The sequence below is a fragment of the Pantherophis guttatus genome, chromosome 2 (genome assembly GCF_059756535.1).
Source record: "Pantherophis guttatus breed Tessera chromosome 2, ASM5975653v1, whole genome shotgun sequence".
NCBI lineage: Eukaryota > Metazoa > Chordata > Lepidosauria > Squamata > Colubridae > Pantherophis > Pantherophis guttatus.
Window position 1 is genome coordinate 2,285,373 of NC_142064.1, and position 26,241 is coordinate 2,311,613.

At 44.5% G+C, this 26,241-nt stretch overlaps 1 protein-coding gene across 1 annotated transcript; it reads right to left on the reverse strand.

The window, feature by feature from the left end:
• Positions 1-1,398: 1,398 nt before the first annotated feature.
• On the reverse strand, positions 1,399-25,356 carry AQP3 (aquaporin 3 (Gill blood group)). The gene is made up of 6 exons (XM_060684403.2): positions 25,119-25,356; positions 13,920-14,046; positions 10,085-10,222; positions 8,218-8,336; positions 6,345-6,562; positions 1,399-3,908 (listed from the first exon to the last, which is right to left on the reverse strand). The coding sequence occupies exons 1-6, from the start codon at positions 25,224-25,226 to the stop codon at positions 3,740-3,742; spliced, it is 879 nt and encodes a 292-aa protein (XP_060540386.2). The 5' UTR covers positions 25,227-25,356; the 3' UTR covers positions 1,399-3,739.
• Between the last annotated feature and the right edge of the window lie 885 nt (positions 25,357-26,241).

The window sequence follows — 26,241 nt, forward strand, 5'->3', positions numbered from 1 at the left end:
AGAAACTGTCATTGTTGGTGAGAATGGCCTTGATAGTTCCTTTATTGGGGTGCAATTTACTTCTTGATTGTTGGTTTAGAATGAATCTTAGTGTTCATTTGTGCTTATCTGGGTGTTGTTTGCTGGTGAGAAAGTGTTTTGGTCTTTTAGCTTTTTTTGATTGACTCTTTCCAATGGTATGTAGATGTTGCTTATCTCAATTTGCCTGTCAATGGCCAATTTGTCAGAGTGCCAGGCTTCCAGGAATCCTCTGGCATGCTTCGACTTGGCTAGGTCTAGGATGTTCATAGTTTCCTAGTTGAAACTATGGGGAAGTCTGTCCTTGTGTTGTGAAATTAAAGAGGTTTCATCATGTCTTCTGACTGGTAGCTGGTGTTCATGGATGTGTTTTTATTTCTACCCAGAGAAAAGGTTGATTCCCTTCGCAGGTCAAGTATATTGTGGAAACACAGCCAGTGTTGAGTCAGAAGTAGGAAAAAGCAAAGCCAGTCACCTACCTGTTGAGTTGCAAAGTGGTGCTTAATAAATGGAGTCCTTGTTGCTCACTGAGCTTGGTGGTTTTCCTGCAGACCTTTCATTATCAAACTAGATAGCTAGAGTAGTGTACTGATAAAGTTACCTAGTTGGGTAATGAAAGGTCTGCAGGGAAAAAAAAAAACATTAAGGGCCCCATAGTCATCGTTGTCTTTCTCCTCTGTATTCGTATTATTAGTATTATTATCTCTTCCTCTTCTTCTTCGTCTTCCTCTCCTCCTCTTCCTCCATATTCGTATTATTATTATCTCTTCTTCTTCTACTTTTCCTCCTCCTCCTCCTCCTCCTCCTTCTTCTTCTTCTTCATTTATTTATTTCTTTATTTATTGGTTTGATTTATATGCCGCCCTTTTCCGGAGACTCAGGGCAGCTTACAATGCGTTAAGCAACAGCCTTCATACTTTTGTATATACCTGCTTAGTAGGGCTTTCGGGCCCCCCTAAGCGGTGTTTTTTTTTATACAAAGTCAGCTTATTGCCCCCACAAACCGGGTCCTCATTTTACCTACCTCGAAAGGATGGAAGGCTGAGTGAGCCTGGTGAGATTTGAACTTGCAGTAACTGCAGGCAGCTGGTGTTACTTAACAGTGCTTTAGTCTGCTGCGCTACCAAGGCTCTCTTCTTCTTCTTCTTCTTCTTCTTCTTCTTCTTCTTCTTCTTCTTCTTCTTCTTCTTCTTCTTCTTCTTCTTCTTCTTCTTCTTCTTCTTCTTCTTCTTCTTCTTCTTCTTCCCCTTCCCCTTCTCCTTCTCTTTCTTCTCCACAAACCCCACTTCCTTCTAGCACTGATGATATTACGTAGCTTGGTCATGAAATGTTTCCAAGAAAACCCCCAAGCTCACAAAAATAGAAATACAAAGGATTCCATTTAATTCGTTCGTATCAAAGTGGCAATTTCAATGCCAGCCTATTTATTACAGACCAGTTTACAAATACTGCAGAACAATAACAGCAATTATACAAGAGATGTATTAATTTCATTTTTTTAAAAAAAAAATACTTGGAAATACAGTACAAATGTTAAACATTACAGATTGTTCAGGAAATCCATAATTTAAGGAAGCTGGCATCACATTGACAATATAAAGGTTTGTCTGTCTCTGTATGTGTTTTACCTAACTTCAGTGAAAGTGCTTTTTTTTTTTTTTGAAAGGATGGGTCCAGATAAATTTTTACTGATTTCATTTGTATTCTGCCTTTATTATTTTTACAAACAATTCAAGTTAGCGAATATATCTAATACTCCTTCCTCCTCCTACTTTCCCCACCACAACCCTGTGAGGTGGCTTGGGCTGAAACAGAATGACTGGCCCAAGGGCACTCAATCAGCTTCTGTATCTAAAGTGGAAACTAGAACTCACCGTCTCCTGGTGATTGACCCAAAGTCACCCACTCAAATTTCATGCTTAAGGATGGACTAGAACTCCCAGTCTCCTGGTGATTGGTCCATAGTCACCCAGCTGGCTTTCGTAGCTAAGGCCGGACTAGAACTCCCCATCTCCTGGTTTCCAACCTGGTGCCTTCACCTCTAGACTAAACTGGCTCTCAAATAACTGGAGGTATTGCATGATATTAGTAATCTATGCTTGATTTTCTTCCCAGCTCTACCCACTAGGCATTAAAAATAGCCTAGTGTACATAAGAGACCTGGGCCAAAATTCAACACTCAATCCTGCCACACTAGGATCTGCTTAAAACCTCAACCCTTTGGGTGTGAAGGACACATGGTTGCAGTAACCCCACTTAAGAGCTTTTCATAAATGCATGTTTAAAACAATGAAGAAATACAAGTTAAAGCAAGCATTAAATGTACGCAGTGGTTTTTCAGAAAGCAACAGACGTAAATAATTGGGATGAAGGTTATTTGTCTGCAATAATCTAGACAAATTACTAGTTGGTCTAGGAAGACAGAATGTGACCCAACTTTTTCGACAATGTTTGGCTTAAGGTCGATCACATTTTCCTCTTGGCTGGATTTTTCCCTGTCTATCCATACTCCTGAATTCAATTAATATGGTCAGAGGTTTCCTTTTCTTGCAACGAACGAAGAGAGAAAAGTTGGCCAGATTTAGGTCTTCACCCTGGTTTGCCTCCAGAAGTTGTGATGGCTCCATCAATGGAGGTTTTCAACAAGATATTGGATAACCATTTTTTTCTGGAATGGTGTAGGGTTTCCTGCTTGAGCAAGGGGTTGGACTAGAAGACCTCCAAGGTCCCTTCCACCTCTCTTATTCTGTAACGTTGGCTTTCACCCAAAATGTCTTGCAGAAAATCCAGCCCTATAAATGAGAGGATTGGGACGATCCAGCTGTGCACCACAGCTGCAATAGCTTTTTCCCCCATCCTTCTCTCAAACCGTGGCCCCAAATTTATTTACAACGATGAATCCATACCCTCCAAATCCATCTCATGCCAAAAGAAGAAGAAGCAACAGACAGGACCCAAGCAGCAAACCTGCTAGGACTTAGTGAAAGGGGAGCCCCAGGTAGCCAAAATATCCCACCTGGGAGCAGAACAATGGGACAGGTGGTCCTTCAAAACAAGCCAAGTTAGATCGTAATCCCCCAACAAGATATGCATATGCACAGGCAGTTTCCTCCATCTGGTGACCTCCAGATCTGTTGGCACTGTAATTCTCATTCTTCCCAACCAACATGGTCAAAGAGGAAGCTGGGAATTCTAGTTCCAAAACATCTGGAGGGAACTTGATGGGAGAAAACTACCTTACTAGGAACATCAACATGTGTATTCACAGGCAAATTCCCTTCACCTGGTAACCTCCAGATCTGCAATTCCCATTCTCCCCAGCCAACATGATCAAGAAAGGAACCTGGGAATTCTAGTTCCAGAAAGAACTTGATGGGAGAAAGCTGCCTTAGGAAATGTAGACATGGACATTCCCATGCAGTTCCCTCCATCTGGTGGCCTCCAGATTTGGTGGGCCTCCAATTCCCATCATCCCCAACCAGCATGTTGAAAGAGGAACCTGGGAATTCTAGTTCCAAAACATCTGGAGGGAACCTGATGGGAGAAAGCTGCCTTAACAAAAAAAGAAAACAACCCCATCAAGAGTAGACAAAGAAGTAAGTGTGACGAAGACTTCAAAATCCTGTTGTGTGAACATTTTGCTTTCTTCTTCGGTTTTTTTTTTTTCAATTTTTTATCTTTTTTCTTTAAAAAAAATTGTCCAGGGGGCAAGTGCGTAGCTTCAGACATTGTCCCTCTGCTTCACATTGGACAGCTTGACGCTCTCCTCATCGCTGGATTCGGGAGGTGGTTCATCATGGCATCCTATCATCAGCTGGTAGACCAGAACACCTGCGATGGCACCCAAGAAGGGGGCAACGATAGGAATCCACCACCAGTGTCCAGCAGTCCTATAAGATACAAGAAAGAAGAAACAGTGAGATGAAATGCAGTTGGCTGAGTCAAGAGGAGAGAATATTGCTAGCTCAGGGGTGACTTGTAAGATCCTAGGTAATCTCTGAGCTGGGTGGTTTTCTTGCAGATGTTGCATGACCCAAATATGTAACATCATCAGGGCTAGAAGGGAGTGAGTTTTGTGGAGAGGAGGAGGGGGGAGGAGGAGGAGGAAAACTGGGGGGTCCTTGGTGCTCTCTGAGCTTGGTTGTTCATTTATAGACATTTCATGACCGAACATGGTAACATCATCAGTGCTAGAAGGGAGTAGGGTTTGTGGAAAGAGGAGGAGGAGGAGGAGGAGGAGGAGGAGGAGGAGGAGGAGGAGGAGGAGGAGGAGGAGGAGGAGGAGGAGGAGGAGGAGGAGGAGGAGGAGGAGGAAAACTGTGGGGTCCTTGGTGCTCTCTGAGCTTGGTTGTTCATTTATAGACATTTCATGACCCAACATGGTAACATCATCAGTGCTAGAAGGGAGTGGGGTTTGTGGAAAGAGGAGGGGAGGAGGAGGAGGAGGAGGAGGAGGAGGAGGAGGAGGAGGAGGAGGAGGAGGAGGAGGAGGAGGAGGAGGAGGAGGAGGAGGAGGAGGAGGAGGAGGACTGTGAGGTCCTTGATGCTCTCCAAGCTTGGTTGTTTTCTTGCAGACATTTCACGACCCAACTAGGTCACATCATCAGTGCTACCAGTATCAGTAGTACTACTCTCAGTAGCACTGAAGATGTGACCTAGTTGGGTCGTGAAATGTCTACAAACCAATCACCAAGCTCAGAGAGCACCAAGGACCCCACAGTTTCCCTCCCCTTTCTCCTCCTCCTCATATAACCACGGCAGGTTAGAGAGCACCAAGGAATTCACAGTTTTGTCTCCTCTCCTCCGAACTCCCTCAATGGCTTAATTTCTCTTCATGCTTTTTAAGATCATAGGGGATCAACTTTCCCTTTTTTTTTTCTCGTGTCTTTGGACCATCTCCTCTTTCCACCGAACTGTACAAGTAAAATTGAATTTTAGGATCCCTGCCTAATAAACTTTTGGCTGGGATCCAGCAAAACTGAACGATCTATGATTCATTGGGCGATCATTATCAATGGAATTGTTCCTTGACTCCACACCCCAGTTCCACACCCCATCTCACTGACTGTGCCTTCTAGAAATTTTCCTTGGCACCAAGCATCAATCTATCGATGTCAATCAATCAGAATAGAATTGGGGGGGAACCTTGGAGGTCTTCTAGTCCAACCCCCTGCTCAGGCAGGAGACCCTATGCCATTTCAGACAAAGGGCTGTCCAGTCTCTTCTTAAAAACTTCCTCCAGTGATGGAGCACCCACAACCTCTGGACTACAAGTTGTTCCACTAATTAATTGTTAATTGTCAGGAAAGTTCTCCTTAGTTCTAGGTTGCTTCTCTCCTTGGGTAGTTTCCATCCATTGTTTCTTGTCCTGCCTTCAGGTGCTTTGGAGAATAGAATAGAGTAGAGTAGAGTAGAGTAGAGTAGAGTAGAGTAGAGTAGAGTAGAGTAGAGTAGAGTAGAAATATGGAAAGAATAGAATAGAATAGAATAGAATAGAATAGAATAGAATAGGAATAGAGTAGAGTAGAATAGAATAGAATAGCATAGAAATATGGAATAGAGTAGAGTAGAGTAGAGTAGAGTAGAGTAGAGTAGAGTAGAGTAGAGTAGAGTAGAGTAGAGTAGAGTAGAGTAGAGTAGAGTAGAGTAGAAATATGGAAAGAATAGAATAGAATAGAATAGAATAGAATAGAATAGAATAGAATAGAATAGAATAGAATAGAAATATGGAATAGAGTAGAGTAGAGTAGAGTAGAGTAGAATAGAATAGAATAGAATAGAATAGAATAGAATAGAATAGAATAGAATAGAATAGAATAGAATAGAATAGAATAGGATAGGATAGGATAGGAATTGGAAGGGAGCTTGGAGGTCTTCTAGTCCAACCCCCAGCTTAGGCAGGAAACCCTATACCATATAAGACAAATGGTTATCCAATCTCTTCTTGAAAGCCTCCAGTGATGGAGCACCCACAACTTCTGGTGGCAAGCTGTTCCACTGGTTAATTGTCCTCACTGTTAGGAAGTTTCTCCTTCATTCCAGGTTGCTTCTCTCTTTCACGAGTTTCCATCCATTATTTCTTGTCAAATTCTGAGAATAATTTGTCCCTCCTCTTCTTCTTTGTGGCAGCCCCTCAAATCCTGAAACCCTGCTATCATGTCACCCCCTAGTCCTTCTATTCATTAGACTAGCCAAACCCAACCCCTGCAACCATTCTTCACATCTTTTAATGAAGAAGAGAAGAGTTGAAAGGGAACTTTCAACTTTGGAAGTCTTCTTATCCAACCCCCACTCGAAGTTCGGTCACAGAGACAAAAGCCACTTACGTGAAAACTTCGGTACCCCAGCCAGCAATGGCGGTGAAGAGACGGGGCCCAAAGTCTCGGGCTGGGTTGACGGCGTAACCAGAATTGAAGCCCATGGAGGTCCCAATGACCAGGATGACGAAGCCAACTGTGAAGGCCTCCAAACCTCTCGGCACAGGGTTGTTGTACGGATCCACAATGGCCAGCACGCAAACGATCAGCGCCGCGGTGCCGATGAACTGAGAAGAAAGAAGATTCAAAGGTGTGTTCCTCAAAGAAATAGGAAGGGATTCTGAGAGTGTCTTCACAACTCCCGTGAGCGTCTTGACAATGACACAAAAGCGGTTTGCCATTCCCTTTCCGGGTGGGGGGTGGTGTGGGGGCATTGTTTTTGACTTCCCTGTCTAGTCTGCAGCCCTGGAATTTTGCCTCAAAATGCTAAAAAGACTTAACTGGGCTTAACTTCTCATCCTGGGGAGCTACTGTTGAGATATGCAGTCCCAGAATCAAAGGATTGGAAGGGACCTTGGAGGTCTTCTAGTCCAACCTACTGGCAGGTGATCTTATACCACACAGTTAGGCCCTCTGCAGAATGATCTGTCCCCAACCTGCCTTTTAGGAGTCCCGTCTATCACCATCCATCCACCATGATGCTGTTGTGGCTCCGTTACCTGAGCCTGTGTCATTGGCAGGAGAGGACTCCGAGAGTGAAGGAGAGGAGTTGGCAAGGCCTCCCTCTCCAGGACCCTCCTCTCTGGCAATGCCTTCGGTGCCCGCCGAAGGGCAAGAGATAGGGGTGGGGCCAAGCACGTCCACGCAGCCACAGGTGGACAGTAATGAGGGAGATGAGTCTTGGCTGGATCCTCGGCAGCGTCGCAGAGATAAGCGCGCGCAACAGAAGAAAAGGCATGCCAGAGATTAAGCTGAGTCATTGGGCCACACCCCACAGGGTATAAAAGGGGGTGAGGTGGCCATTCAGACTCTGTGATGGACAAAACTAACTACTATCGAGTCACATTGCATCTCTGGAAACAACATTATCTGCCTTGGATTTATTTTACGAACTGGACAATTCTTGAACTGTGTGTATTTTGTTTATGAGTAAAGTTCTTGGCAAGCAGCTACTGGGTTTCTGCCAAGCTTCTTATCGGAAGAATTGGTTGTCTGCCAGTTTATTTAACCCCTGTCTGTCTGTTTGTGTGCGTATGTGAGACGGGGACAGAACAGATGCTATTTGCCTTCTTCTTCTCTTACGTTCCACCTTTCCCAATATTATGGTCATCTCAGGAGGCTTAACAGAATAACAAGAGTTGGGAGGGACCTTGGAGGTCTTCTAGTCCAACCCTCTGCTCAGGCAGGAAACCCTATACCTGTGATGGCACGTGCCAGAGATGGCACTGCAGCGCCCTTTCTGTGGGCACATGAGCCGTCACCCCAGTTCAGCTCTGCCGTGCATATGCGCATGCCTCTGCTGGCCAGCTGGTCTTTGGGTCTCTGCAGCACATGCACAGGGGGTGAGGCGTGTGCAGGGAGCCCGTGCATGCATGTACGGGGGGTCAAGGCGCACGTGAGAGTGCTCATGCATGCTTTCGACCCTCAGCCCATCACTGCCCTATACCATTCCAGACAAATGGTTATCCAGTTTCTTCTTAAAAACCAAGTGACAAGTTGTTCCACAGATCAATTGTTCTAATCGTCAAGAAATTTCTCCTTAGTTCCATGTTGGTTCTCTTCTGATGAGTTTAGAATAGGTTGACCCATTCTTCTTTGTGTCAACCCCATAGATGTTGGGACTCCCCTATCATGTCACCCTTAGTTCTTCTTTTCATTAAACTAAGCTTTGCTTAATGTGCCCCAAATATCGTCTTGTTGAGCCTGGACATTTGTGCCTTACCTGGTCAAAAAATCCGTTGACGGAATTCAAGTGTTCTGATGGATACGTGGCAAAGATGCCCGCCGTCCCATTGGTGCCCACTACGAAGAGTTGGTTTTCACCAAATGCCCAGATAGCATCTAGAAAATAGGATCAAAACAGAGAATTGAAGGAAGCCACCCAGAATTCTTTTCACCAATCACCCCAAAAGAAGCTTCTTCAATGCCCCCTTTTTATGACCTTTTTGAGGGCTGGATGCAACGAAATTTCATTTTAATGTATGCCGATTAGTGTACATTTACAGTGACAATAAAGTTATTCGAAAAGTCTTTTTGCAAGTATCATGTGTGCAACACAGGTAAAAATGAGACAGATCCTTGATCGTGCAGTTGTGGTCCTCTTCTGATCCTTTTTGACTATCAGACACCCCTGGGCAGAGAATACCCAGGAAGGTACGGTAATTCAGCTTTTTTTACTGTTCCTATCACAATGAGGAGTTTTGAACCTTGCCCCGCTAAACAAACGTGTCCTTTGATGTCTACCAAGATCAGTCTATTATAAAGCTGATAGTTCCATGAGACTTCATTAGTCTGCAATTAACAGCTTAATTGGTCCGCAATCCAATATGAATTCAACATTTCTTTCTCCTAGCCCACACAGATAAGATAGGAGGGACTTTGCAAAAAAAAAAAAATGCTCTTGTTTCAATAGAAGGGAATATTTGTAGCTCGGGGTCGAACTGTGGGGTCCTTGGTGCTCCCTGAGCTTGGTTGTTTTCTTGCAGACATTTCATAACTCAACTAGGTAACATTATCAGTTCTAGAAGGGAGTGGGGTTTATGGAGAGGAGGAGGAGAAGGATGATGAATGTGGGGTCCTTAGTGCTATCTAATCTTTGTCGTTTTCTTGAAGACCTTTCATGACCCAACTAAGTAACTGCTAGAAGGGAGTGGGATTTATGGAGAGGAGGAGGAGGAGGAGGAGGAGGAGGAGGAGGAGGAGGAGGAGGAGGAGGAGGAGGAGGAGGAGGAGGAGGAGGAGAACTGTGGGGTCCTTAGTACTTTCTAATCTTTGTTGTTTTCTTGCAGACATTTCATGACCCAACTAAGTAATATCATCAGTGCTAGAAGGAAGTGACTTGTGCTCTCTGTTTATTTGTTTATTTGAATTTTTGAGCTCATCTGGATCTGATGCTCATTCTCAGTAGATCCAGTCAGCAGGAGAAAGGGACTGAAGGATCAATTCAGGATTATTGCAGACAACGTTGCAAAATCCTAGCTCTCCATTTTTATGGGGAGATGTATCTCATTAAGATAGACCTCCTTTTCTTCAGATGATGACATGGTTTTCAAGAATTTGGAGGCAAAATCTTCAGGGTTCATCTGTGTCCTCAGGGTCATCTCAGTAGAACAAATGGTTTCTGGAAATCTGTTCTGGAAATGACTACAGAAATCATTTGCACTACTCAGGTGACCCTGAGGACACAGAGAAACCTCCAAGTGGCCTCAATGACCCTCTAAAAGGATGCAAAGGAGCAGCTGTCTGCAAGGAATATAAATCCTTCCCTTCCCCACCCTCCAGTCAGAGCTGAAGAAGCTTCTTGGATGAGAAGCGAAACATCTTCAAAGAAAAACCAGAAAGTCCAGTTGCCTCCTGAAAAAGCACCTTTGGGACAATCAGTACATGAATCATAATCATAAATTTATTTGTCAAGCATATATAAGATAACAGGTAAAAGTATGACCATAATTGGAATACATGAAAAGAGTAAGTAAAAAAGGAATGACTTGAGAATCTCCATAGAACTTTGAAGGAAAGGAAATTGCGGCCACCTTAGTGAAGATGGAGGCCAGCCCATTAACCGAGGAAGAAAGAAGTAATTGACTCACCAAAATATAAGCCGAACACGATGCCCGCTCCGAGAAAAGCTCCAATGGTTTGCGCGAGGGCGTAAATCGGAAGTTTGATCCAAGGTTCCCGGGCCATGAAACACATCGCAAAAGTGACTGCAGGATTCAAATGACCACCTATAAAACAATATCCCATGGGTTAGATTTATGTCAAAAAGTAAAATACATGTGGTTTTTTGTTAGGTTATACCAGAAAACCAGGGGTGAAATGCATCTGATTTGGACCGGATCGCTCGATCCGGTAGCGATGGCTGCGGGTGGTTCGGAGAACGGGTAGCAAAAATCCCTGGGCCCCCCCACATGCCCAGCTGAGTCGCACAATCATCAGAGGCTTTTTTTTTTACTTTTAAAAGCATTTTTTTCTACAACCTCTTCCGCCGAAAAAATGCTTTTAAAAGTAAAAAAAAAAAGCCTCTGATGATCGCGCGGCTCAGCTAGGATCCTCAGAGGCTTTTCAATGCATTTTTTTCTGCAACCTCTTGGCCGAAGAGATGGTAAAAAAAATGCTTTGAAAAGTCTCTGATGATCCCAGCTGAGTTGCCTGATCGCCAGAGGCTTTTCAAAGCATTAGAAAAAATGCTTTGAAAAGTTAAAAAAAAAAAAGTTGGCCACACCCACCCTAGTCACATTACCCCCCCACCCACCAAGCCACGCCCACAGAACCGGGAGTAACACATTTTACATTTCACCCCTGCAGAAAACTATAACGAAGGGAATACATATTTAATATTACATGTGTTGACAGCGGCGAGAATTGTATTTGCACAATATTGGAAGAATATTGAGAATATAATCAAAAAGATATTAGACTGTGCAGATAGATTGACACTAAAAATAAAGGACAAATCTGGGATTTGTTTTATCGGTGGTTAGAAAATAGAAGTAGAAATTAGAAGATGAAAGATTATTACTGTGTACAAGTAAATGAAGAAAGACTTATTATATACAAGTAAACAATATATTATTATTATTATCATTAATGTTATTATTATTAATATTAGCTTGTATAAGCAAAACGGCTCAGACAATGCTCTCTTCATTAAACAGTTACGTTGATTTTAAAAATGTATAAATAATAAGAATAAAAGTAAAATATACAACGATTTATTGAACGACAGTTCAAAGTTACAACAGCCCTTAAAAATAAGTGACTTATGACCATTTTTCACACTTAATGACCGTTGCGACATCCCCGTCGTCACCTGATCATAATTTGGGCAATTACTAACTGTTGTTTGCATTAATTAAGGTATGAGCTGTCTCATTAAGACAGAGGTCTTCAAATTTGGCAGCTTTAAGACTGGGGGACTTCAACTCCCAGAATTCTCCAGCTGGAGAATTCTGGGAGTTGAAGTCCCCCAGTCTTAAAGCTGCCAAGTTTGGGGACCCCTGCATTAAGACCTCATCCCTCCTTTCCTGATGAGTAGATTTACATCAGGAGTCTCCAAGGAATTTTTCACAGCTCTACACCGAGTTAATTATGTGCAGCGCATTGTTCAGGGAAAACAGGAGGAAGTTTGCATGATGACATAATCACACAAAAGTTGCAATGGGTGTTCAGGGAGTCCTCGGCTTACGACCATCGCTTAGCGACCGGTCGAAGTTACGACAAATCCGCCCCAAATAGTACTTACGACAGCCGCCCCCACTTTTCCCACGGTCCTGTGAATGCATTTTAGGCACTCGACAACTGGCCCACAGCTGCCCCTCCCTTCCCCACAATCTTGTGGAATGCATTTTGGGCACTAGCAACTGGCCCACACTTGCAGGTAGTCCTCGATTTATGACCGTTTATTTAGTGACGTTCAAAATTACAACGGCACTGAGAAAAATGATTGATGACTGTTTTTCACACCTACGACCGTTGCAGCATCCCTAGGATCAAAACCGAGATACTTGGCGACCGACTCACATTTATGACGGTTGCAACGTCCCAGGGTCACATGATCCCCTTTTGCGACCTTCTGACAAGCAAAGTCAACGGGGAAGCCAGATTCACTTAACAACCATGTTATTAACTTATCAACTGCAATGATTCACTTAACAACTGTGGCAAGAAAGGTCGTAAAACAGGACAAAACTTACTTAACAACTGTCCTGCTTAGCAATGGAAATTTTGGGCTCCGATGTGGTCATAAGTCAAGGACTATCTGTAAAGCCACATGCAACACCCACAGTCACATAACCCTGATTTACAACATTTTTGCCAAAAACATCTTTGACTTCCGTTTTTCGGTAAAAAATGCATCAGTAGCGAGCAAGGAGTTCACTTAACGACTGTGTTCACTAAACAAGCACAGTATGCACTCTCTGGCACCCATGTTTGCTTAATGACCGTTGCCACGAAAGGTCGTAGAATTGAGTCGATCACTTGGTGAGCCGCTTTGCAATTGTCGTGACTTACGACCGTAACGGGCAGAGGCTCTGTTAAGGTCGTAATGTGAGGACTACTGAACTCACGTCAGACTCTGGCACACAAGGATGAAAGCCCAAGCCTTGGCATAACCCTTGAACCCGTGTTTTGGTGTCAGGGTGGTTTGCCGTGAAAGCCAAGCTACGCCCCAATTCAGCCATCCAAGCAAAAGAGGCAACAAGGAATTTCATTTTTCCAACACCCTGAACTGGATTCGTGAATGAGCCCACTGTCTGGATGCTCTCAAGTCTCCCCTCTGCAAAAACCCCACTTTCGCTGCCTGCTAAAAGGAGATGTTTGTCTGAACCCTCCCCTTGCCAGCCAGACTAAGAATGGGGTTCAAAAAAAAAAAAAGTGTCAGGCATGGACGAGCAATTAATATATTGCTCACTTTTAATTGTTGCATTTAAACGGGGGGGAGGGGAATGTTTCTGCGTTGCCTGTGGAAGAAGAAGAAACAAGAAACAACGAAAAGAAAGAGGAGAGGAAGGGGAGGGGAGGGGAGAATGGTAGGGAAGGGATGGGGGAGGGAAGAGGAGAGGAGGGAAGGGAAGGGAAGGGAAGGGAAGGGATGGGGGAGGGAGGGAGGGAAGGGAAGAGGAGAGGAGGGAAGGGAAGGGAGGAGGGGAGGGGAAGAGAAGAGAAGAGAAGAGAAGAGAAGAGAAGAGAAGAGAAGAGAAGAGAAGAGAAGAGAAGAGAAGAGAAGAGAAGTAGGGAAGGAAAGGAAAGGAAAGGAAAGGAAGATAGAAGGAGGAAGAGAAGAGAAGGGAAGGGAAGGGAAAGGAAAGGAAGATAGAAGGAAGAAAGGAAGTAGGAAGAGAAGAGAAGAGAAGAGAAGAGAAGAGAAGAGAAGAGAAGAGAAGAGAAGAGAAGAGAAGAGAAGAGAAGAGAAGAGAAGAGAAGAGAAGTATGGAAGGGAAAGGAAGGGAAGGGAAGGGAAGGGAAGGGAAGGGAAGGGAAGGGAAGGGAAAGGGAAGGAAAAAGTATGGTAAGGAAAGGAAAGGAAAGGAAAGGAAAGGAAAGGAAAGGAAAGGAAAGGAAAGGAAAGGAAAGGAAAGGAAAGGAAAGGAAAGGAAAGGAAGATAGGAGGAAGAGAAGAGAAGGGAAAGGAAAGGAAAGGAAAGGAAAGGAAAGGAAAGGAAGATGGAAGAGAAGAGAAGAGAAGAGAAGAGAAGAGAAGAGAAGAGAAGAGAAGAGAAGAGAAGAGAAGAGAAGAGAAGAGAAGAGAAGTATTGTAGGGAAGGGAAGGGAAAAGAAAGGAAAGGAAAGGAAGAAGGGAAGGGGAAGGAATGGGAAGGGAAAGGGAAAAAGCAAAGTCTGCATTGCTGCAGATGTCAGTCTTATGGTACATACAATGGGGGGGGGAATCTATGTCTTTGAGATGAATTAAAGCCGCCATACCTGAGATTTGTCCAGCAATGAGAATTCCAAGCGTCACAGCAAACCCGAAGGCCAAGTTGACCGTCAGAAAACGGGCGTGGCTCCCTCTGCTGAGCACCAGCTGGGCCACCGAACCACAACCGAACATCTGGCAAGGAGGAAGAAGACTCGGTGAAGCATCGGAAAAGGGGACGGATGATTTTTGCGATCAATAGGAGGCGAAGTCAAAAACCCGCTTAGTAGGATTCGGATTGGACAGATCTTCTTAAGATGGATCGTCTCGTTTACAAAAAAATCTCCTCCGCCCCCACTGGATATGATATTTTCAAGCTGGATCATTTTGCGGTTAATTCCCTTTAATTAATTTAATTTAATTAATTTAATTGATTAATTCCAAATATGGACTTCTTATTGCAAAATGTGCCACATACATTCCTAGAGGTAGTCCTTGACTTATGACCAATCCCCTTACACGACTGTTGAAACTTACAACGGGCCCCTCGAACGGTACTTGTGACCTGGTTCTGAAGTTACGACGGCTGCCCCACCCCCACCCCCATGTTCATGTGACCGCATTTCCACTGAATTACAACTGTTGGCAGAGTCCTGTTGTCATGTGACCGCAGTTTACAAAGTTTTTGCTGACAACCGGCAAAAACTTCCTGTGGCAAACAATGGGTTCGTTTAACGACCGCTGATTCACTTAACAACCATGGTGATTCTCTTAACAACCGGTGTTAAAAAACGGTCATAAAATCAGGTCGCTCGCATGGGTGACCTGCCTCATGATGGTCACTGATTTACAACTGTAATAAGCAGGCTCCTTTATGGTCATAAACTGAGGATTACCTGAAGTTGAAAAACAATGTAATAACAGTTGAAGTTTTGTTCCCAGATCAGGGGACTGTATATTCCTTGCTGAAGAATATCATTGCATGGTGCAAATATCTGATATTTATATTAAAGCAAGCAGTAGTACGTATGCAGAGAGTCCTCGATTTACAACAGTTCATTTAGTGACCATTCAAAGATACAACAGCCCTGAAAAAGCGACTTATGACCGTTTTTCACAGTTACGATATTTCCAGCATCCCCATGGTCACTTGATCAACATTTCTGACACTTGGCAACTGTCTCATATTTATGACGGTTGCCCCGGGGTCACATAATCTCCTTTTGCGACCTTCTGACGAGTCAAGTCAATGCGTAAGCCGGATTCACTTAACAACCGTTTTACTAATTTGACAGCCGCAGTGATTCACTTAACAACGGTGTCAAGAAATGTCGTACAATGGGGCAAAATTCACTGAACCAATGTCTCGCTCAGCAACATAAATATTGGGCTCCATTGTGGTCGTAAGTCGAGGACTACCCGCCTAGCATTTACGGAGAGTTTCTAAGTAACCAAGAAACCAGGAGAAAAAAAAAAGTTTCCATTTTAGTTCAGGTTCTTATGCAATCAAATCTTGTTTGCTCTCAGATTACTTTCTTCCTCCTTCCTCTGACAAGCTGATTAAATTTCACTCCTTAGCAGAGGATTAAAAAAAAATAGTTGCTTGTCCTTGAGCTTTAAACAAAACTCGGACTTTGAATCGTATTCCTTGCCACTTTTATGTCAGACAATCCTATTCTCTTTCAAAGAAGGGCTTTCTTGCACAGGGGCGTGGACAGGATAAGATTTCTCGTGGGCAACCTTCCGTAAGTTTGGCTTCGGCCCGAAAACTGCCAACGGAGTTGAGTTATTCAAAACTCCCGTCGTGTTTGGGGATGCCAGAAACAATGGCTGTAATCTGAGAAAGGCTGAAGAAGAATGGCCTGCAAAATTGAGCAATAAATCAACCGCGGGTCCGAATTTGAGATCTGGGACTGAAATAGAAGAGAACTGAATAACAAGAGTTGGAAGGGACCTTGGAGGTCTTCTAGTCCAACCCCCTGCTTAGGCAGGAAACCCTACACCACTTCAGACGAATGGCTGAAATGAGTGATTTCAAGTGATTGTGCAATCTCTTCTTTAAAATCTCCACTGTTGGAGCACACACAATTCCTGGTGGCAAGCAGTTCCACAGGTTAATTGTCCTCACTGTCAGAAAATTTCTCCTGAGTTCTAAGTTGCTTCTCTCCCTGATTAGTTCCCATCCGTTGCTTCTTGTCCTCCCTTCAAGAGCTTTGGAGAATAGCTTGATTCCCTCTTCTTTGTGGCAGCCCCTCAAATATTGGAAGACTGCTATCATGTTTCCTCAATCCTTCTCTTCGTTAGTCTTGACGTACCCAATTCCTGCAACCGTTCTTCATATATTTTAGCCTCCAGTCCCCTCATCATCTTAGTTGCTCTTCTCTGCACTTTTTTTCCAAAGTCTCGACATCTTCCTTATAATCTGGAAACCAAAACTGGATGCCAGGTGTGATCTTACTAAGGTTCCTGGCCCATAATTCATTTCTCCCTACCCTAATTAATTCACTGCTTTCCTCTTGATTTCCTGCTTTGCAAAATACACATCAATGCAGGGGTGAAATCCTCCCGGTTCAGACCGGATCGCCCGATCCGGTAGCTATGGAGGCGGGTGGTTCGGAGAACCGGTAGCAAAAATCCCTGGCCCCCCCCCATGCCCAGCTGAGCCGCGCAATGATCAGAGGCTTTTTTTTTTTTACTTTTAAAAGCATTTTTTCTACAACCTCTCCGGCTGAAAAAATGCTTTTAAAAGTAAAAAAAAAAAAAAAAGCCTCTGATGATTGCGCAGCTCAGCTGGGATCGTCAAAAGCTTTTAAAACAAAAAAAAAGCCTCTGGCGATCAGGCAACTCAGCTTGGATCGTCAGAGGCATTTAAAAGAAAAAAACCCTTTCTCTGTGGTCATGTGGCCGGCATGACTCAATGCCAAAGGCGCACAGAACGCTGTTTCCTTCCCACGAAAGGTGGTCCCTATTTTTCTACTTGCATTTTTTACATACTAGGTTGGCAGAAGCTGGGACAAGTAACGGGAGCTCAACCCGTTACGCGGCACTAGGGATTCGAACCGCTGAACTGCCAACCTTTCGATTGACACGCTCAGTATCTTAGCCACTGAGCCACCGCATCCCGTGTCCCTCAATATAGTATAATGTTTGTAAAACAATTCTAGAAAAGGGAGATTCAAAGTCAAGATCCCAGCAGATCCCTCAAGGCTTTGGCCCAGGGGTGTCCAACCTTGGCAACTTTTAAGACTTGTGGATTTCAACTCCAGATTTCAGCCTGTGGAGTTGGAAGTCCACAGGTCTTAAAGTGGCCAAGGTTGGACAATCCTGCTGTAGCCCAACCCACTCTGGATTCTCCAGCATGTTCTCCACCCATCAGGTCTCGCTGCTCTTGTTCTGCAGGCTCCAAAACGAAGCAAAATCAAAACCGGAGTTTGCTAAGCCAAGTGACAAAGCCAACTTTAGGTCCCACCCTCGTCCTGATCCAGGTTGAACTCTTCCTGGTGACACCGCCCTTCCCAAAAACTAAGAATAATAAGGCGCAAGGAAAGAGGGGAGCATGTACCCACACGAACCCTGGGAACTCTGCTTGTAACACCGCCATTAAATCATCTTTTTTTTTTCCATCTCCCCTTCCAACAGTTGCCCCACCTTGCCTAGGGGATGCAGTGGGGAACACAAACAAAACACCTGCAGAATTCAGCTTGTGTTCCCTGCCTTGGGAATAGATTGTAAATGCCAAAGTATCCCGGTTGGGTTCCTCCCAAAATTAATCTTCTAGTATTCCAGCTCTCCCAAATTCATTAAAACTATTAATAGATTTCAACTCCACTGTTCCAAGAGGCGGAGCGGGGAGGGGTCCTTTTCAAGTCTAGCATCGGGCGCTCGCCAAAAATTTCTGCTTTTTCTTTTTCCCCTCTCCAAGCTTTCAAGAGTTTCTTTTGTTCTCCTAGGGACGCGATAGGGATCTTCCCGTGTGCAGCTTCGTTAATTAAACTTGGCACCAGGGAAATCTTTCTAGAGACAGGATAATTGTGCCAGGGTTGGGCAAGAAAGCAGGCGTTCTCTAGGGGTTTTGCGGTGTTGTGTTTTCCAACACAACACCACACATACAGGCTCCGAAAAGAAGCTTGGTTTGTGTCAAATAAGCACAATGAGGACTTGAAATCTGATTTTGCAAAAAAAAAAAAAAAATGTGCAAACTTAGAGGAACGTTAACTCCTAACTTGGTATTTCTTAACCGTAGCATTTTTAAACTGCGTGGACTTTGACTCCCAGCTGGCTGGGGAATTCTGGGAGTTGAAGTCCACACAACTTAAAAGTGCTTGAGAAACATTGCCCTAACGGATTCAACATAGCTTCCTTTCTGAGTAGACTCAGAAGCAACGTCAGGCTGCAATCCTGTTTGAAGTCTCTTTCCAAACAGATCTATCCGCGTAGATCCATCCAATTAATATTTTTATAGTCTACGTGTCACAAAGACAAACAGGTTGCCCCAACTCATTGCGAAACTTTTTCAATTAAATTGTGTTTTTCATGGATCAATTGATTCAATCAATCAACCAGTTGATTAAAATCTCGAGACTAATCCTCCCCCAATTGATTAACTCTTTTAAAACCTTCTTGGGCTCAAACCAACGTTATTGCTGTTGACAGAAACGCTCGAGGCCTGTTGAAATCTCGGCTGAGATTTCCTTTATTTTTGCATTTTAAATTCCCTGTCTTTGCTTGTTGCAATTCCCACTTCTTGTTCTTTTATACATGCAGGTCAGGTCATCCTTGACTTATGACCACAACTGAGCCCAGAATTGATGTCGCCAAGCAAGAAATTTGGTAATTTCTCGTTTTACGACTTTTCTTGCTACGTTTGTTAAGCCGGTCAAGGCAATTGTTAAATGAGGACTTTTTTCAGTGTTGTCATAATTTCGAATGGTCACTAAATGGACTGTTGTAAGTCTGTTGTTCATTCGTTCAATTTGGGGGGGGGGCTTCTGCCCATTACAATTGAGAGGTTGAATTTTTTTTTAGACTACTTTAAGATGTATGGAGTTCAACTCCCAGAATTCCTCAGCTAATTCTGGTAACTAAAATTCATATATCTTAAAGTTGCTGAGATTAAAAATCTCTGTTTTAGACTCTTCTCCAAAAAGATCCCCTATTCTTCCTTTCAGCTATTCAGATTTGGACAAATATAAACTCTTTGCTCTTCCAATGTCCATTTTTTTAAAAAAAAAAAATCTATTTATCCTTCCTTCTTTGACTTCCTTGAAATATCTTCTTGCAGTCCAACACACCCAATTGAATACCAAACTCTAAGGAACATACCTCGTTTTCCTCTCCTACCACCAAAATTCTCCTGCAAGTTCTCAAAACTACTTAAAAACATTTTTCAAACGGCAACTTAGAACATAGAATCATAGGGGTGGGAGAGACCTTAGAGATCTTCTAGTCCAACCCGCTGACCAAGAATTCCATCCTGGTCGAATGGTTGTCCAATCTGTTCTTCAAAGCCTCCAGCGATGGAGCGTCCACAACTCCAGAAGGAAGCTGTTCCATAGTTTGCTGGTTATATAACAGAATACAGAATAACAGAATAACACAGTTGGAAGGGGCCTTGGAGGTCTTCTAGTCCAACCCCGCGCTCAGGCAGGAAAACCTTATACCATTTCAGACAAGTGGTTGTCCAATCTCTTCTTGAAAATCTCCAGTGATGGAGTACTCACAACTTCTGGAGGCAAGCTGTCCCACTGGTTAATTGTTCTCATGGTTAGAAAATTTCTCTTAGTTAATTCTCTCCTTGATTAGTTTCCATCCATTGTTTCTTGTCCTGCCCTCCAATGCTTTGGGGAATAGCTTGACCCCCTCTTCTTTGGGGCAGCCCCTCAAATATTGGAAGATTTCTACCTTCTCTTTGTTAAACCAGAGATTCCCATTTCCAGCAACCGTTCTTGATATGCTTTAGCCTCCAGTCCCCTAATGCAGTGTTTCTCAACCTTGGTAGCTTGAAGATGGGTGGACTTCAACTCCCAGAATCCCCCAGCCAGCATTGCTGGCTGGGGGATTCTGGGAGTTGAAGTCCACCCATCTTCAAGCTTCCAAGGTTGAGAAACACTGCCCTAATGGATATTTTAACCTACACAGACCCTTGAAGACCACAAAACTGACGTAGCTGAAGACCAAAAGGGGTTCAAAAAAATATTTAGGGCAAACCCAGAAGCAAAGAGAAGTTTGCTGAGGGCTTCAGCAAGAGAACACGATGTCTTGCAAAGATCTAAGAAATTACTTAAGTCGCTTGGCATGGAATAACCCTATTACCCTTTAGGAATTTGGCCTTGGGGGAAGATAGGAGATAATTTTATTACCACCGTTGCTGGCCAAATATTTCTTTCTTTGTCAGCTTGCCAGTTAATTATCGAGGGTGAAAGCTCAGGACAGCTAAGGTATGCATCAAATCAACTTGAGAATGATGTCAGGGGCATATATACGAAAGGGCTGGGCATCGCTCCCCAGAATTCCACGCAATATGTTCCTCCAGGCTGCGTGAGAATTCTTCCAGCCCATATGCAGAGTGCCTATACTTATTAAACAATAACGATCATAATAGATGATTAGTTATTATACAATAATTATACAATATTTGATATCCTACAAAGGATTGAAGGAGTGAAATTATTTCCTAAAGCACCTGAAGGCAAGATGAGAAGCAATGGGTGGAAACTAATCAAGGAGAGAAGCAACCTGGGACTAAAGAGAAATTTCCTGACAGTGAGAACAATTAACCAGTGGAACAGCTTGCCACCAGAAGTAGTAAATGTTCCAACACTGGAAGTTTTTAGGAAGATATTGGATAACCATTTGTCTGAAGTGGTGTAGGGTTTCTTAGCTAAGCAGGGGGTTGGACTAGAAGACCTCCAAGGTCCCTTCCAACTCTATTATTCTATGTTCTAACTAGGCAATGCCTTCAGTGATAGAAGGGGGTTTGTTCTCTGTTCTTGGCTGCTTACCATCTCAGTAAAGAACAGCTGAATCAAGAAATTACCAAGAACATTCACACCGATGTTGACAGGAGAAGCCACTAGTATATAAACAGAGAGCAACCCACCCAGCCCTTCTAGCACTGATGAAGTTGCCTAGTTGGATAATGAAACATCTGCAAGAAAAGAACCAAGCTTTGCAAACCTCACTCCCTTCTACTACCGATGATGTTCCCTAGTTGGGTCATGAAACATCTGCAAGAAAGCAAGCAAGCTCAGAGAGCACCAAGGACTCCATAGTTGTCCTCCTCCTCCTCATCTCCCTTCTAGCATTGATGATGTTACCTAGTTGGGTAATGAAACGTTGGTGAGAAAACCACCAAACTCAGAGAGCACCAAGGACCCCATAGTTCTCCTCATCATCATCATCATCATCTGCATCCTCCTCCTCCCCTTCTCTGCAAACCCCACTCCCTTCTAGCAGTTGGGTTATGAAATATCTACAAGAAAACCGCCAACTCAGAAAGCACCAAGGACCCCACAGTTTTCCTCCTCCTCCTCTTCCTTCTCCTCCTCCTCTTTCTCCTCCTCCTCCTCCTCTTCCTTCTCTGCAAACCCCACTCCTTTCTAGCCCTGATGATGTTCCCCTGTTGGGTCATGAAACATCTGCAAGCCAACCACCCAGCTGAGAGAGAGAGAGCACCAAGGGCTCCACAGTTACAAATCTTTGCGTAGATTTATCTACGAGATTTATACAGCTGCCCATCTTATACCAGACTCTGGGCGGCTCCCAATAGGATCACAATAATGGGCTCCATTAATTTCCAGGAATGGCTCTGCACAAGGGAACAGCGGGTGGATGAAAGAAACAATGCGTTAATGGCACAGGTACATCGGTGCAAACGGGCATGGCTGAGATTGCAACGCCCTGCTATTTTCTCGCTGCAGTTGCTTTTCAGCTTTTGCAAACGTCCCAGCAGCTCTTTGAGTAGAGGAGGGGGACACCTCCCCCTCCCCACCTTCTTCTCCCAATGGTGCTAGGGAGTTGTGATCCCAAACCTTGGGAAAAGCAAATCAAATGGTCGTGGTTGGGTAAATATTGTTGCGCCTCTCTCCAAAGGTTCTCAGAAAAGTTTACTTAAAGTAGAAAAACAAAGAATCATCCTTCCTTCGTCACCTCACTCATGTTGCAAGGGAGGGGTTGAAATACTCAAAGGATTCCCAGATCCTTTGCTAGAGAAGTTGGGTTGAGTTTGGCCAACGAGTTTGGCCAACAAGACTCAAAGCCCACAGGTAGTACTCGACTTACAACAGTTCGCGTAGTGACCATTGGAAGTTAACAAAGGCCCTGAAAATAGGGGGAAACGGTAGTTTTTCACGCTATTGCAGCGTCCCCGTGGTCACGTGATCAAAATTCAGACACTTGCCAACTGACTCGTATTTATGATGGCTGCAATGTCCCGGGGTCACACGCTCCCCTTTTGCAGCCTTCAAAGTCAATGGGGAAGCCAGATTGGGTTGCTGGGTTAACTACTGCGGTGATTCGCTTAAGAACCGTGGCAAGGAGAGGTCGTAAAACTGGGTGAAATTTGCTCATCTCGCTTAGCGACGGAAATGTCGGGCTCGGTTGTGGTCGTAAATCGAGGACTCCCTGTAGCTTGTGGCTGATCCTCGGTTCCGTGAATTGAGCCCATTGAATGACTTTGACAAAATTCTACTTATCCAGGGAGAGATGCGACATGAACCCTAACCTTGGGGAAACTGCACGATGAGTATCCTTTAAGTAAGGTTATGGGGTGGACAACAGTTTAGCTACTGTCAGACAGGAGGCTCACCCTAATTGTCCGTAAGCAGCTGCTCAGTTACAATCTCCATAAAGGATCCGGAGTAAGAGAAACAGGGCTGCAGTGGTGCAAAACGTGGGACAGGTTTGCCAAGAACGTGCCGTGGTACCAAGGTGATTTGCTCTCAATCAAAACTTCAACAGAAGGAGCCGTGATTTATTCACGGGAATTAACTTGCGAAGTTAGCAGTGTTTCTCTTTTTTCTCCCTTCCCTCCCTTTCTCTCTCCTCTTCCTCTCTCTTACTTTCCTTCCGTTCCGTTCCTCTCTCTCTTTCCTCTCTCTCTTTTCCCTTCCCTACCCTTCTCTCTCCTTCCTTCCCTTCCTCTCTCTTTCCTCTCTTTTTCCTTTCCTTTCCTATCTCTCTCTCTTCTTCCTTCCCTTTCTTTCTCTTTCCTCCCTTCCCAACCTTCTCTCTTCTTCCTTCGCTTCCTCTCTTTCTTTCCTCTCCTTTTCCTTTCCTTTCTCTCTTATTCCTTCCCTTTCACTCTCTCTCCTCCCTTCCCTTGCTCTCTCCCCTTCCCTTCATTTCCATTCTTCTCTTTCTCTTTCTCCTTCCTTCCCTTCCTCTCTCTCTCTTTCCTCTCCTTTCCCTTTCCTTTCTTTCTCTCTTCTTCCTTCCCTTCCCTTTCCCTCTCTCTCCTCCCTTCCCAACCTTCTCTCTTCTTCCTTCATTTCCCTTCTTCTCTTTCTCTCCTTCCTTCCCTTCCTCTCTCTCTTTCCTCTCCTTTTCCTTTCCTTTCTCTCTCCTCTCTTCCCTTGCTCTCTCCCCTTCCTTTCCTTCCTTTCCCTTCTTTTTTTCTCTCTCTCTCTTCTTCTTCTTTCCCTTCTTCTCTCTCCTCCCCTTCCCTTCCTCTCTCTCTTTTTCCTTCCCTTCTCTCCTCCCATTCCTCCCTCCCTCCCTTCCTTTCTCAAGCTTAGCAACTATAATATGGGTGGTGGACTTCAACGCCCAGAATTCCAAAGGTACTCAATTCCCATGGAGTTGAAGTACACACTTCTTAAGTGGCCACGGTTAAGAACTACTGAGTTATGAAGAGTATTGTCAACAACAATCCTGAGAGAGAGGCGGGGGGGAGGGGGGGCTGGGCCAAAGTCACCCACCCAATTTGGCCAAAGTCATGGCTAAGGTGGGACTTGAACTCACAAAACCTGTGGACTTCAACCCCCAGCATGGCTGGCTGGGGAATTCTGGGAATTGAAGTCCAATTGTTTTAAAGTTGCCAAGTTGGGATACCCCCGCCCTAAATATTAGCTATACAAAGCAAACCCCGAAGCAATTCTGGAAAAAGTTGGAAAGTCCCTTACTAGAAATTTAAACCTGGTCTATTTTGGTTTTGACACTCAATGTGCAAACTTTCCAATTAGACAGAACACTTCAACAGTGCTTTAACTGAGCTCTGTGAAACCCCAAAATCCTCAGTTGTAGAAAGGATTTTCAATTCTTCCTCCCTTCTGGAAGCAAATCCGTAATGGGCACAACTGGTGAGAAAACCTCAGCGGTGATTTTCAGTCACCGGCTCCATTCACACAACAGCCTGAACCTGGTCCCTAAACAAGCCCATTTCCTAGGTTAGAACAGTACTTTCCACCCAATGTTAATCAAAGAGATTGGACCTCACTTGGATAGATATTCAGCCAGAGTAAAAACAGACCAAGATTAACATTAACCAAGGTTCTTGCCTTGTGTGAACTGAGCAAATAGATCTTTAGTGAATTATTTCAGGGTACAACTACTATACGCCATCAGGGCATTTCATTGTGCCAAAGAGAGTAAAGCCTTCCTCCTCCTCCTCCTCCTCCTCTTCCTCCTCCTCCTCTCCTTCCCATTCTTCTCCTTCTCCTCCTTCTCTTTCTCATCTCCTCTTCCTTCTTCTCCTCCTCCTCCTCCAATACCACCCTCCTTTCTCCCCTCCTTTCTCCCTTTCTTCTCCTTTTCCTCCTTTCTCTCTCCTTTCTCTCTTTCTCTTTCTCCTCTTCTCATTCTCCTCCTCCTCCATCCTCATTTCTCCTTCTCCCTCGCCTTCTCCTTTCTTTCTTGCCTTCTCCTTTCCCTCTTTCTTCTCCTTCTCTTTCTCCCCTCTCCTCCTCATTCTCCTTCTCCTCCTCCTCATTCTCCACTACTACCATTGTTTCTCCTCCTCCTATTCCTTTTCTCTTCCTTTTCTCCTTCTTGTTCTCCTCCTCCTCCTTTTCTCTTTTTTCTTCTCCTCCTCTTCTCCTTTTTCTCATTCTCCTCCTCCTCCTCATTCTCTTCTTTTTCTTCTTCTTGTTCTCCTCCTCCTCCTCCTTTTCTCCCTTTTCTCCTCCTTCTCCTCTTCCTCCTCTTCTCTCCTTTTTCCCCTTCTTGTTCTTTTCCTCCTCCTTCCCCTTCTCTCTCCTTTTTCTCCTTCTCGCTTCTCTTCCTCCTTCTCCTCCCTTCTTCCCCACCCCAGTCCCCAACCAGTTACGTACCACCAAGATCAGGGTGCCCAAGCATTCAGCCAGGCCCTGCCGGAGCAGCTTATTCCTGATCCGCAGCCTCCGTCCGATAGCCGACAGCACTTCCTTCTGCCTCCCCATGGCTCCTGGAGCTGACAATACAGGTGTGGAAGAAGCCTAGAAGATGCCTGGCTCTGAACTTCTCAGCCACAACTCTCTGGAGCTCATGTTCAGAATCCAAACCTTCCCCAGCTTATAAGCAGGTGGAGAGATCCTGGATCCGCCCCAGATCCTCCTCTGCCCTGTGGCTGCCGTTTGTGCACACCCACGCCCTGACACACCCACTGCACAGCCTTGCACAGAGTGTGTGGTTTTCTCCCTTCCTTTTCTCTTCTTCTTGTCAGCTACGTCACACACGGAGAGAGACACTAAGGTCACTGCCCTGTTCGAGCAGGGTGTTTGGACTGTTGCCAAATTTAATTCCCAACCTTCCCAAGGCTGGTTGAAGGTCTCAGGCCCAGGATAAACCAGGGTCGCCTAGGATAAACTCAACCTGCCTTAACACTAATCAGGATGACGTGAAGTGTTAAGCTTTTCTCAGGAATCGGAACGAGAAATCAGTTTGGGGGCAGCTCAGAGTTCAACGGTGATGAAGAGCCTTGATAGTACAGTGGTCTACGCACCCTGTTATTAACACAGCTGCCTGCAATTTACTGCTGGTTCGAATCTCTCCAAGGCTCAAGGTTGACTCAGCCTTCCATCCTTTCTAAGGTAGGTGAAATGAGGACCCAGTTTGTGGGGGCAATAAGCTGACTTTGTATAAATATACAAAAGGATGAAGGCTATTGCTTAACGCATTGTAAGCCGCCCTGAGTCTCCGGAGAAGGGCGGCATATAAATCAAATTAAAAAAAAAAAAAAACGGTGGAATTCATTCTGGCTGGAGGTTGACAATGCAATTCTAAATAGCACGAACAAGGATAGAATCAAGATCATAGGGAACCTTAAGGCCAGAGGTGGGTTTCAGCAGGTTCTGACCAGTTCTGAAGAACCCATAGCGGAAATTTTGAGAACCGGTAGTAAAAATTCTGACTGGCATCGCCCCCATCTATTCTCTGCCTCCCAAGTCCCAGCTGATCGGGAGGAAATGGGGATTT

Excerpts from the sequence above, each read along its gene's own strand:
- AQP3 (XM_060684403.2), bottom strand. The coding sequence starts at position 25,226 with ATGGGGAGGCAGAAGGAAGTGCTGTCGGCTATCGGACGGAGGCTGCGG. Across the intron at positions 14,047-25,118 it reads TGGGCACCCTGATCTTGGTG|ATGTTCGGTTGTGGTTCGGT; the intron begins GTACGTAACTGG and ends CCTCCTTGCCAG. Across the intron at positions 3,909-6,344 it reads TGGGGTACCGAAGTTTTCAC|GACTGCTGGACACTGGTGGT; the intron begins GTAAGTGGCTTT and ends TGTATCTTATAG.